The sequence below is a fragment of the Oncorhynchus mykiss genome, chromosome 3, assembly GCF_057628025.1.
Source record: "Oncorhynchus mykiss isolate SJ-2025 chromosome 3, ASM5762802v1, whole genome shotgun sequence".
In the NCBI taxonomy this organism is placed as follows: Eukaryota; Metazoa; Chordata; class Actinopteri; order Salmoniformes; family Salmonidae; genus Oncorhynchus; species Oncorhynchus mykiss.
Genome location: NC_143024.1, coordinates 17,765,289 through 17,778,083, shown reverse-complemented (window position 1 = coordinate 17,778,083; position 12,795 = coordinate 17,765,289). Strand labels below are relative to the sequence as shown.

The 12,795-nt window shown below is 47.9% G+C and overlaps 1 protein-coding gene across 2 annotated transcripts in view; it reads right to left on the bottom strand.

Annotated features, from left to right (window-relative positions):
• LOC110520771 (protein FAM171A1) overlaps positions 1 to 12,534 on the bottom strand; it is a 47,250-nt gene extending 34,716 nt beyond the window's left edge. The window contains exons 1-2 of one of the 2 annotated variants that reach the window (XM_036967158.2): positions 12,138 to 12,534; positions 212 to 439 (exon numbers count right to left, since the gene is read on the bottom strand). In XM_036967158.2, the coding sequence (XP_036823053.2) occupies positions 212 to 439; positions 12,138 to 12,249 (340 nt within the window). In that variant the 5' untranslated portion in view covers positions 12,250 to 12,534. The remainder of the gene's footprint in view (positions 1 to 211; positions 440 to 12,137) is intronic. The other variant, XM_090223179.1, reaches the window with a different exon arrangement.
• Positions 12,535 to 12,795: the final 261 nt, after the last annotated feature.

Sequence of the window (12,795 nt, the reverse complement as noted above, 5' to 3'; positions counted from 1 at the left end):
CGTCACTCCTAAACTGCCCAGTGCTGATAAGCATGTGTGTGTGAACAATCTGAAAGTGTTGTGTGAGGATAATTGGGATGGTCACCTATTATAACAAAGCTGTAATGGGGCACCCTCATTATCCTCACACACCACTTTCAGATTGTGTGTGTGTGTGTGTGTGTGAACACACACACACACACACACAGTAGATTTTACTACTTTGACCTACCGGGCAGTCTGGTGGGTCTCCAGGGGGCGGAATTTGGCACGTAGCCCTGTCTGGTTGCTGTGACAACCAGCAGGGTTCCAAGGCGGTAGGGAAAACGCAGGTAGGCATTGCCATCGGCAGCTGAGGTCTCTGTGGTTACAGGGGTGTGGTTGGCGAAGAGCTCGATGGTGGCTCCGCCCAGGGGCTGGCGGGTGCTGGCATCACTCAGGTGAACCTTCAGAGTCACCTCTACACAGAGAGAGTGTGAGAGTTACACACTCGGCTAAGTAAGCATCAGTGATGTCAAATAAGATAAGTTCAAAAAATACTTGAAAGTACTACTTTTTTGGGGTAACTTTTACTTCACTACATTCCCAAAGAAAATATCTGTACTTTTACTCAAGTATGACAATCGGGTACTTTTTCCACCACTGGTAAGCATGCACCACACAGACTCAGGCTCGTCACTCTAATTGTCTGTAATTAGTTGGCCTTCAATCTCTAACGAGTCCCATTTCATCTGAAAATGAACCAACTTAGCCGAATGAAGCGTATCAATGTCCAGTCCAACAGAAAATGAATCCTAGAACAGAGCCTATGATATAGCCTCGGCATACACAGTTGAAGTCGGAAGTTTAGGTCAGGGCTTTGTGATGGCCACTCGTTTTTTCAACCATTCCACAAACTATAGTTTTGGCAAATTGGTTAGGACATCTACTTTGTGCATGACAAGTCATTTTTCCAGCAATTGTTTACTGACAGATTATTCCACAATTCCAGTGGGTCAGAAGTTTACATACACTAAGTTGACTGTGCCTTTATACAGCTTGGAAAATTCTAGAAAATTATTTGATGGCTTTAGAAGCTTCTGATAGGCTAATTGACATCATTTGAGCCAATTGGAGGTTTGCCTGTGGATGTATTTCAAGGCCTACCTTCAAACTCAGTGCTTCTTTGCTTGACATCATGAGGAAATCAGCCAAGACCTCAGAAAAATAATTGTAGACCTCCACAAGTCTGGTTCATCCTTGGGAGCAATTTCCAAATGCCTGAAGGTACCACGTTCATCTGTACAAACAATAGTATACAAGTATAAACACCATGGGACCACAGCCATCATACTGCTCGGGAAGGAAGGGAAGTTCTGTCTCCTAGAGATGAAGGTACTTTGGTGCTAAAAGTGCAAATCAATCCCAGAACAACAGCAAAGGACCTTGTGAAGATGCTGGAGGAAACAGGTACAAAAGTATCTATATCCACAGTAAAACAAGTTCTATATCGACATAACCTGAAAGGTCGCTCAGCAAGGAAGAAGCCACTGCTCCAAAACCACCATAAAAAAGCCAGACTATGGTTTGCAACTGCACATGGGGACAAAGATGGTACTTTTTGGAGAAATGTCCTCTGGTCAGATGAAACAAAAAAATAGAACTGTTTGGCCATAATGAACATCGTTGTGTTTGGAGGAAAAATGAGGAGGCTTGCAAGCCGAAGAACACCATCCCAACCGTGAAGCACGAGGGTGGCAGCATCATGTTGTGGGGGTGCTTTGCTGCAGGAGGGACTGGTGCACTTCACAAAATAGATGGAATCATGAGGTAGGAAAATTATGTGGATATATTGAAGCAACATCTCAAGACATCAGTTAAAGTTTGGTCGCAAATGGGTCTTCCAAATGGACAATGACCCCAAGCATACTTCCAAAGTTGTGGCAAAACGGCTTAAGGACAACAAAGTCAAGGTATTGGAGTGGCCATCACAAAGCCCTGACCTCAATCCTATAGAATATTTGTGGGCAGAACTGAAAACGCGTGTGCGAGCAAGGAGGCCTATAAACCTGACTCAGAGCTGGTGGAACTGTCAGGAGGAATGGGCCAAAATTCACCCAACTTATTGTGGGAAGCTTGTGGAAGGCTACCCAAAAACGTTTGACCCAAGTTAAACAATTTAAAGGCAATGCTACCAAATACTAATTGAGTGTATGTAAACTTCTGACGCACTGGGAATGTGATGAAAGAAATAAAAGCTGAAAGAAATAATTATCTACTATTATTCTGACATTGCACATTCTTCAAATAAAGTGGTGATCCTAACTGACCTAAGACAGGGATTTTTTACTAGGATTAAATGTCAGGAGTTGTGAAAAACTGAGTTTAAATGTATTTGGCTAAGGTGGATGTAAACTTCCGACTTCAACTGTATATATACACAGTAGTCAGGATAAGCTTTCTGACTCAGTCACATTTGACATTGGCAGTTAACAGCCAATCACAGTGAGTGGCCAAAAGCATATTTCCTGGTTACCAGCCAATAGCAAGGCTTTGTCAAAACAATGGGACCTTCCGCTGTTTCTTGATGCCTGAGGAAGGAAATCTCTGAGCACACATCTCCTTTATTACTGTCATACACTTTCCTGGAAACTGCTGAATAACATACTTCCATTAAACCATTAACTCCTTTGGATAGCAGAGCATTGAAAAGCTGGCCACACACCCACACACCTAGTTCATGCAGTGCCAGAGCTAAACTGGACAGAGCAACAACCAATTCTCTCAAGTGGAACACCCACACTGGCCAAGCTTATCTAGGCTAGACCTTTGTTAGGGCCCTATAAAATCTGATGAATTAAAAAATATATATATTATAATAATTTCAACTTTATTTAACTAGGTAGGTCAGTTATTTACACCTGCAACCTGGCTAAAATAAAGCAACGCAGTGCAACAAAAAACAACACAGTTACACATAGGAGAAACTAAAGTACAGTCAATAACCCAATAGAAACATCTATATACAGTGTGTGCAAATGGAGTACGGAGGTAAGGCAATAAATAGGCCATAGAAGCAAAGTAATTACAATTTAGCAGATTAACACTGGAGTGATAGATGAGCAGATGATGATGTGCAAGTAGAAATACTGGTGTGCAGAGGGGGCAAAAAAGTAAATAAAAACAATATGGGGATGAGGTTGGTAGTTGGGTGATTGATTACGTTGATTTTTTCCCCCCAAATTCCGTTTGTTTTTCCAGGTTTCCGTTTCCCCCTGTTTTTTCAGGTTCACTCTCAAAATTGCACTTTTTTAATAGAAAAAACAAATAAATCGGAGGTCTGGGATTTTTTGGTGGAAATTAGGATTTTTTTTGGTGTAGAAAACCTTTAATTCCAGTGAGCACCTAAGGTTTTTTGTAGCCACATGTGATGGTAGAGTTTACAAAACAAATACACAATGGATTGATGAAATAATCCTGATATCATTCTGCCAGGGAAGCTAGGCTACTTTGTAGATAACATTTCATTGAGACGTTTTTTGGGAAAGCATTTCCATCTACCAGAAGACTGTTTTCATTAGCATCATTGCCAAGCGCTACACAAAGTGGTAGCTGAAAGCACCGCATATACACAGACAGGGGTATTCTGGAATGGGAGACAGATGGTGAAACCCCAAGTTTCACAAGAGAAATCCAAGTATTTAGAACACTTTAGTTTCAGTGTGCGTGAGTTAACCTTGGCAAGATAACAGGTCAGGCCAGAACGCTAACCTTTACCACTGTGGCGAAAGGCACTGTGCATGAGTCAAACGGTGTGAGTGAGACAGAGAGAGACAGAGGACAACCAGAAAAAGAGAGCTAGACCTTTAAAAACAGAGTATGCACACACACACACGCACACACACACACACACATTTCAGCTTGTTTCATAAAGGAGCTTGGCTAACAGCTTAACGGTGACTTGGTACCAACACTAAACAAATTTCTGGACTGGCAGGTTATGTAAACAAAAGTAATGTGTGCTAATGGCTAACAAGGATACTTTAGCCATACTTCATCACTGAAATAAGTAGCAGCTCAGTCTTGTACAGTCACCTACAGCAAGAGGAACAATTCATTTCATCAACTCAAGACACACACCTTCCTCATCTCTCTGCTATTACACTATCTACTTACTCCTGTGTCGTATACGTGCACACGCACCTACGCAAGCACACCCTCACACACACACCCTCTCACAAACCCTGTCTCACACCCCCCTCCCCCTCTCACAAACCCTGTCTCACACCCCCCCTCTCACAAACCCTGTCCATACCCCCCCTCTCACACCCCTCCCCCAAACCCTGTCCACACCCCCCTCTCTCACAAACCCTGTCTCACACCCCCCTCCCCCTCTCACAAACCCTGTCTCACAACCCCCTCCCCCTCTCACAAACCCTGTCTCACAACCCCCTCCCCCTCTCACAAACCCTGTCTCACAACCCCCTCCCCCTCTCACAAACCCTGTCCACACCTCCCCCTCTCACAAACCCTGTCCACACCCCCCCTCTCAAACCCTGTCCACACCCCCCCTCTCAAAAGCCCGTCCACACCCCCCCCTCTCAAAAGCCCGTCTCACCCCCCCCTCAAACCCCGTCTTACACCCCCCCCCCCTCAAACCCCGTCCCACCTCCCCCTCTCAAACCCCCCCTCACACCCCCCCCCCCTCTCAAACCCCCCCTCTCAAACCCCGTCTCACACCCCCCCCTCTCAAACCCCCCCTCTCAAACCCCGTCTCACACCCGCCCCCCCTCTCAAACCCCATCTCACACACCCCCCCTCTCAAACCCCGTCTCACAAACCCCCCCTCTCAAACCCCGTCTCACAAACCCCCCCCTCTCAAACCCCGTCTCACAAACCCCCCCCCCTCAAACCCCGTCTCACACCCCCCCTCTCAAACCCCATCTCACACCCCCCCCCCCCCTCAAACCCCATCTCACACCACCCCCCCCCCACTCACACACACACCCCCCCTCTCAAACGCTGTCTCACACACCCCCCCAAACCCTGTCTCACACCCCCCCTCCCCCAAACCCTGTCTCACACCCTCCCCCCCTCTCATAAACCCTGTCTCACACCCCCCCTCCCCCTCCCCCTCTCACAAACCCCGTCTCACACCCCCCCTCTCACAAACCCCGTCTCACACCCCCCCAAACCCTCCCCCCCTCTCACAAACCCTGTCTCACACCCCCCTCTCATAAACCCCGTCTCACACCCCCACAAACCCTTCCTCACCCCCCAAATCCCGTCTCACACCCCCCCTCAAACCCCGTCTCACACCCCCCCCCACTCAAACCCCGTCTCACACACCCCCAACCCCCCCCACTCAAACCCCGTCTCACACCCCCCCAACCAAACCCCATCTCACACCCCCCCCCCCAACCAAACCCCATCTCACACCCCCCCCCAACCAAACCCCATCTCACACCCCCCCAACCAAACCCCATCTCACACACCCCCCCCACTCAAACCCCGTCTCACCCCCCCACTCAAACCCCGTCTCACAGCCCCCACCCCACTCAAACCCCGTCTCACACACCCCCCCACTCAAACCCCGTCTCACACACCCCCCCACTCAAACCCCGTCTCTCACCCCCCCCCCCTCAAACCCCGTCTCTCACCCCCCCCCCCACTCAAACCCCGTCTCTCACCCCCCCCACTCAAACCCCGTCTCTCACCCCCCCCCACTCAAACCCCGTCTCTCACCCCCCCCACTCAAACCCCGTCTCTCACCCCCCCCACTCAAACCCCGTCTCACAGCCCCCACCCCACTCAAACCCCGTCTCACACACCCCCCCACTCAAACCCCGTCTCACACACCCCCCCACTCAAACCCCGTCTCTCACCCCCCCCCCTCAAACCCCGTCTCTCACCCCCCCCCCCCACTCAAACCCCGTCTCTCACCCCCCCCACTCAAACCCCGTCTCTCACCCCCCCCCCACTCAAACCCCGTCTCTCACCCCCCCCACTCAAACCCCGTCTCTCACCCCCCCCACTCAAACCCCGCCTCTCACCCCCCCCCACTCAAACCCCCCCACTCAAACCCCGTCTCTCACCCCCTCCCACTCAAACCCCGTCTCTCACCCCCTCCCACTCAAACCCCGTCTCTCACCCCCCCCACTCAAACCCCGTCTCTCACCCCCCCACTCAAACCCCGTCTCTCACCCCCCCACTCAAACCCCGTCTCTCACCCCCCCACTCAAACCCCGTCTCTCACCCCCCCCACTCAAACCCCGTCTCTCACCCCCCCCACTCAAACCCCGTCTCTCACCCCCCCCACTCAAACCCCGTCTCTCACCCCCCCCACTCAAACCCCGTCTCTCACCCCCACCACTCAAACCCCGTCTCTCACCCCCACCACTCAAACCCCGTCTCTCACCCCCACCACTCAAACCCCGTCTCTCACCCCCACCACTCAAACCCCGTCTCTCACCCCCACCACTCAAACCCCGTCTCTCACCCCCACCACTCAAACCCCGTCTCTCACCCCCACCACTCAAACCCCGTCTCTCACCCCCACCACTCAAACCCCGTCTCTCACCCCCCCCTCTCAAACCCCCCCTCTCAAACCCCGTCTCTCACACCCCCCCCTCTCAAACCCCGTCTCTCACACCCCCCCCTCTCAAACCCCGTCTCTCACACCCCCCCCTCTCAAACCCTTTCTCACCCCCCCCTCTCAAACCCTTTCTCACCCCCCCCCTCTCAAACCCTGTCTCACCCCCCCCCCTCTCACAAACACACTCCCTCTCTCTCTCTCTCACACAGTCTCTCATCTACATGTCCTCTTGTGGCAGACTCTTGTCTCTGTGATAAGGGGAGTGGTGTCTGATCATTGGCCCTTAATTATGGCTGAAAGGGTGTGCCCCTCCCCCCTACCGTACATACACATCCTTTAGCCTTACATAGACACATCCACACTTACCCCGTCCCCCAACCCATGCACTCCCTCCACCCCAGGCTGGATGATTATTCAGGTAACAGACACACAGAGGGTCAGACAGATACAGACTACAGGAGACGGACCACTACAGAGTATCTATCTAGGTCGCCCCAAAAATATCACTTACCTAACTAGTTGCAACAAACATTTTAAGTTTCACTGTAGTGGGTCTAGGAGAGGGAGGTATTTAAATGGTGCATAACTTCCTGTCCCAGTGTTCCGTCCTTCTTTAAGGGTACCAGCTGTGCTCACTCTGAAGAGCTCCCCTGGGAGACTGGGGCACACGCACGCACACACACACACCTCCCCATTCTGATCCAATAAATCTCTGGTGACATTCTTAAACAGGCTACAGCCCTCTGAAAAAAGTGCATCGCAAAAACACACACACGCATGTAGGAAGAAAAATGTTGTGTCTCAGCAGCCCTGTTAAACCAGTCGTTCTCTCAGTAACTGGCTCTCGGTCGGTCTGTGTGCCATATGGAGGATAAAGGCATCAAAGGGAGTTTTTCCTGACCTGATGCTGAGATCTACCACCAATTAGCCCAAGCAACAGCAGCCAGAGCAGCAGGGCGTGTGTGAGACAGACAGTATGGGTGTGAGAGATAGAGCCAGTGTGTATCATTGTGTTTGTGTGAGTGTGTGTAGAGGTTATTGATCAGACCCTGCTGTGAGGTAGAGGGAGTTGGACATCATCACTGAGCCATAATAATGGCAGGAGGACAGTAGCATCCTCTGTCTGTGGCTACTAGCGGCTCTGATGGATGGCTACTGCTATCCACACAAATGTGCATGTGTCTGCTCAAACGGTCAGAAACAGACTCCATGAGGGTGGTATGAGGGCCCAACGTCCACAGGTGGGGGTTGTGCTTACAGCCCAACACCGTGCAGGACGTTTGGCATTTGCCAGAGAACACCAAGATTGGCAAATTCGCCACTGGCGCCCTGTGCTCTTCACAGATGAAAGCAGGTTCACACTGAGCACATGTGACAGACGTGACAGAGTCTGGAGACGCCGTGGAGAACGTTCTGCTGCCTGCAACATCCTCCAGCATGACCGGTTTGGCGGTGGGTCAGTCATGGTGTGGGGTGGCATTTCTTTGGGGGGCCGCACAGCCCTCCATGTGCTCGCCAGAGGTAGCCTGACTGCCATTAGGTACCGAGATGAGATCCTCAGACCCCTTGTGAGACCATATGCTGGTGCGGTTGTCCCTGGGTTCCTCCTAATGCAAGTCAATGCTAGACCTCATGTGCTGGAGTGTCAGCAGTTCCTGCAAGAGGAAGGCATTGATGCTATGGACTGGCCCGCCCGTTCCCCAGACCTGAATCCAATTGAGCACATCTGGGACATCATGTCTCGCTCCATCCACCAACAGACTGTCCAGGAGTTGGCGGATGCTTTAGTCCAGGTCTGGGAGGAGATCCCTCAGGAGACCATCCGCCACCTCATCAGGAGCATGCCCAGGCGTTGTAGGGAGGTCATACAAGCACGTGGAGGCCACACACACTACTGAGCCTCATTTTGACTTGTTTTAATGACATTACATCAAAGTTGGATCAGCCTGTAGTGTGGTTTTCCACTTTAATTTTGAGTGTGACTCCAAATCCAGACCTTAAAAAGTATTTAATAAGAATATTTCATTCATTCAGCTCTAGGATGTTTTATTTTAGTGTTCCCTTTATTTTTTTGAGCAGTGTATTTGATCACCTACCAACCAGTAAGAATTCCGTCCCTTTAATAAGCCCTCTTGCTCTCCACTCGTTACCTGTATAAAAGACACCTGTCCACACACTCAATAAAACAGACTCCAACCTCTCCACAATGGCCAAGACCAGAGAGCTGTGTAAGGACATCAGGAATAAAATTGTAGACCTGCAAAAGGCTGGGATGGGCTACAGGACAATAGGCAAGCAGCTTGGTGAGAAGGCAACAACTGTTGGCGCAATTATTAGAAAATGGAAGAAGTTCAAGATGACGGTCAATCACCCTCGGTCTGGGGCTCCATGCATGCAAGATCTCACCTCGTGGGGCATCAATGATCATGAGGAAGGTGAGGGATCAGCCCAGAACTACACGGCAGGACCTAGTCAATGACCTGAAGAGAGCTGGGACCACAGTCTCAAAGAAAACCATTAGCAACACACTACGCCGTCATGGATTAAAATCCTGCAGCGCACGCAAGGTCCCCCTGCTCAAGTCAACGCATGTCCAGGCCCGTCTGAAGTTTGCCAATGACCATCTGGATGATCCAGAGGAGGAATGGGAGAACGTCATGTGGTCTGATGAGACAGAAATAGAGCTTTTTGGTCTAAACTCCACTCGCCGTGTTTGGAGGAAGAAGAAGGATGAGTACAACCCCAAGAACACCATCCCGACCGTGAAGCATGGAGGTGGAATCATTCTTTGGGGACAGGACGACTGCACCGTATTGAGGGGAGGATGGATGGGGTCATGTATCGTGAGATCTTGGCCAACTATCGTGAGATCTTGGCCAACAACCTCCTTCCCTCAGTAAGAGCATTGAAGATGGGTCGTGGCTGGGTCTTCCAGCATGACAACGACCCGAAACACACAGCCAGGGCAACTAAGGAGTGTGAAGAAGAAGAAGCATCTCAGGGTCCTGGAGTGGCCTAGCCAGTCTCCAGACCTGAACCCAATAGAAAATCTTTGGAGGGAGCTGAAAGTCCGTATTGCCCAGCGACAGCCCCGAAACCTGAAGGATCTGGAGAAGGTCTGTATGGAGGAGTGGGCCAAAATGCGGTGTGTGCAAACCTGGTCAAGAACTACCGGAAACATATGATCTCTGTAATTACAAACAAAGGTTTCTGTACCAAATATTAAGTTCTGCTTTTCTGATGTATCAAATACTTATGTCATGCAATAAAATACAAATGAATTACTTAAAAATCATACAATGTGATTTTCTGGATTTTTGTTTTAGATTCAGTCTCTCACAGTTGAAGTGTACCTATGATAAAAATTACAGACCTCTACATGATTTGTAAGTAGGAAAACCTGCAAATTCGGCAGTGTATCAAATACTTGTTCTCCCCACTGTATATATTTACACAAAAAATATATGGGGGATTGAAAAATGATGCAGACAATTACATTGATGGAAGCAACAATCTTCCCAATATTAAGCTGATCCACCCCTTAATTTATTTATTTTTAATTAAAAAAAACAATGAAATATGTACAGAATTTCCAAATAATATAGCTACTGTTACGATGATAGCTAGGCTATATTCTCTATTTTGTGACAGAAATAAAAAAAATAACAAAATAAAAATTGAAGGTATAGAACAGACATGGTACTTATTCAGTGTTTTGCCTAGTGCTTTCTTCATTCATTAATCCCTCTTAATCCACTAATTAGGTCATTGATTTCGTTCTGAAAGAAACACATATGTATTACAAAATTATAGATCTGGTGGAAAACTGTTGCAGCAATCCCTCAACCAATACGGGTGTTGTGCTAGTGCATGTGTGTATAAAGCACGTTTATAGTAGTCTCTGTGCACAAGCCCCGAGGATAAGCAGAGTGCTGCATTGCAGTGTGTCATATGCATAGGCACACACACAAACAAACACACACTTCAACATGATTTGGTCTTCCTGGCACCCTGTCCTCTAGCCCTGGCTGCAGTGAGTCTGTTCCCAGCTGTAGTGTATTATGGGTTGCAGTAATGAGAGTTGGATCTATAATTATGTGTCTGTCTGCATCCATGTTGCTAACTATGTGTGAGGAGAGAAGAGACGAAGCCCTCAGTATCAACAAGAGCCCCAGGGAGGGTCTGAAGGTTAGACAGAGAAGAGAGGAGAGAGAAAAACAGAGGGGTGGGGGGGTCAATCAAAATACTGAGTTGAGATGCTCAGAAGGTATCAATCATTTTCTCTACAGAACTTAATAGGCACCTACGTCATGTGTTGACATCTCGTGATAGTTGGGGACACTTAATATTTAGTTACAGACAGACAAGTACACACAAATTAGTCTAATAAATTACTGTTTGGTTAGGGCCTCACACAACTACACGCACACAGTCACAGCAATATGATTAACAAACAAAATTAGAATGAAAACTGAAGCAGCAAAACACAGAGCCGCACAGTTCTCCAAGCAAAGTAGAGTGTGTGTGAGAATAAGTGAGTGAGTACATGAGAGAAACCGATACAGCTAGTCTTGGAAGCACTCTTCTCTTTAAAAAAGCAACGCTTTGGAGTGGCTGCATGAAATACATCTGCAGCGATTCTAACTACACTTTAGAGTGTGTTGCCATTTCACTCATGTCTGTAACAATGAATAAAACCACAGAATGATACAAATAGGTTCGCTGGGCCCAGCCTAAACCATTTCCAGCACTGCCCCCAATTCAGCTCCATCTCAGCAGGAGGCTGTGAAGGAAGAGGCAGTGAAGCAAAAGCCACCTGTCATATACTGCCTTTCACTTATTTATGAGAGATGGTGGTGTGTGAGATTCCTCCTCCCACTCACATCTGCAGCATCTAGCTTATAATCATGTCTGGAGGAATATCCTGCATACGTGGTCAAATTCATACACAAAATGCATGAACGTTATCTCTCTCGTGGAATCCTGCTGGTCTGAAAACAATCCATTACACAATGATACATTGCATCAAAAAAACATGCTCAAATTACGTTTCCACTTCATCTGAATAAGGACAAGTAAAACATGTTTTAGCTAAGGCTTGCACCAAAATTATCCATTACAATTGAGAGGCTGCAGAAGAACTGAGCATCAACTAACGTTAGCTAACTAGCTAATGTTAGCTAGCCTCTTGCCAACAACATGAAATATCAGTTAGGTCTAGCTATCTAGCTAGGTAAGATGGTGAGGTGTTTTTGTTTCAGTTGAGGACACGTTGTGAGACACAAAAGCACTTCAAACCATTCAAATGATATAATACATTGGCTAAATTAAACATGAACAACCACAGAGAGATAACGTATGTATAGAGTTTTGTGGCTGAAAAGGACAGCCAAATGAACGTTATATAACTAGCCAATTGAAAAGCTAACTAACGTAGCTAGATAACTATCTGAAGTTAGCACATAAGCCACCAACGCCAAGTTATCGCTAGCTATACAAGTAGCTATCTAGCAAGACGAACATATTGGGCATAACATCTCACAAGTACTTTGAATAAAGTGAACCATTTGTATCAGCTACCTACCTTTTAGAGCGTTGTCATCTTGCAGGGTTTTGGTTACCGCTTTCCACACATTGCATCCCAAAAGACAGAGCACAATCGCTGCGGTCCTGCTCAAAACCCCGACCCTCGTCATTGCAGATGTCACACAAAAAAAAATAGTTCAAATAAATATAAAATATTGGCAGGCTACATCAATGTATTGTAAACCACACACATGTACATCGGGCAAGACTCCATATTTTGTAGCATTAGCGTTCCCTCTATTTTCTCCTTCAGTATGTCCTGTTCAGTTCTGCATCCCACCCCTCCTGCTGCTCCGTCGGTTCTTTTTTTTTCTTAAAAAATAAAGAAAGTCACTGAAGCCAGGGCGGCCCCACGTTAACTATTCCGACACCAGACGCTGCCCCAACAGGCGCCTAGCAGAATCATTTGTGGGGTTTGACCGCCATCTCCAGGCGACTCACTGAAGTGGTTGTCTGACCACCGCAAGTGTAACACATGTTGAAAGGTTGACTGCTTTATGAAGATAGTCTGTATTTGTTTTTAATTAACCATAATAACTCGCCCAAACATTTTTGATCTGAAACAATACTGATGAAATACGCCATTTAACCAGAGATGTAATTCCTACTTGCTACTAAAAACTACACTGTCCACTAGCACTGAGCAATTACTGCTT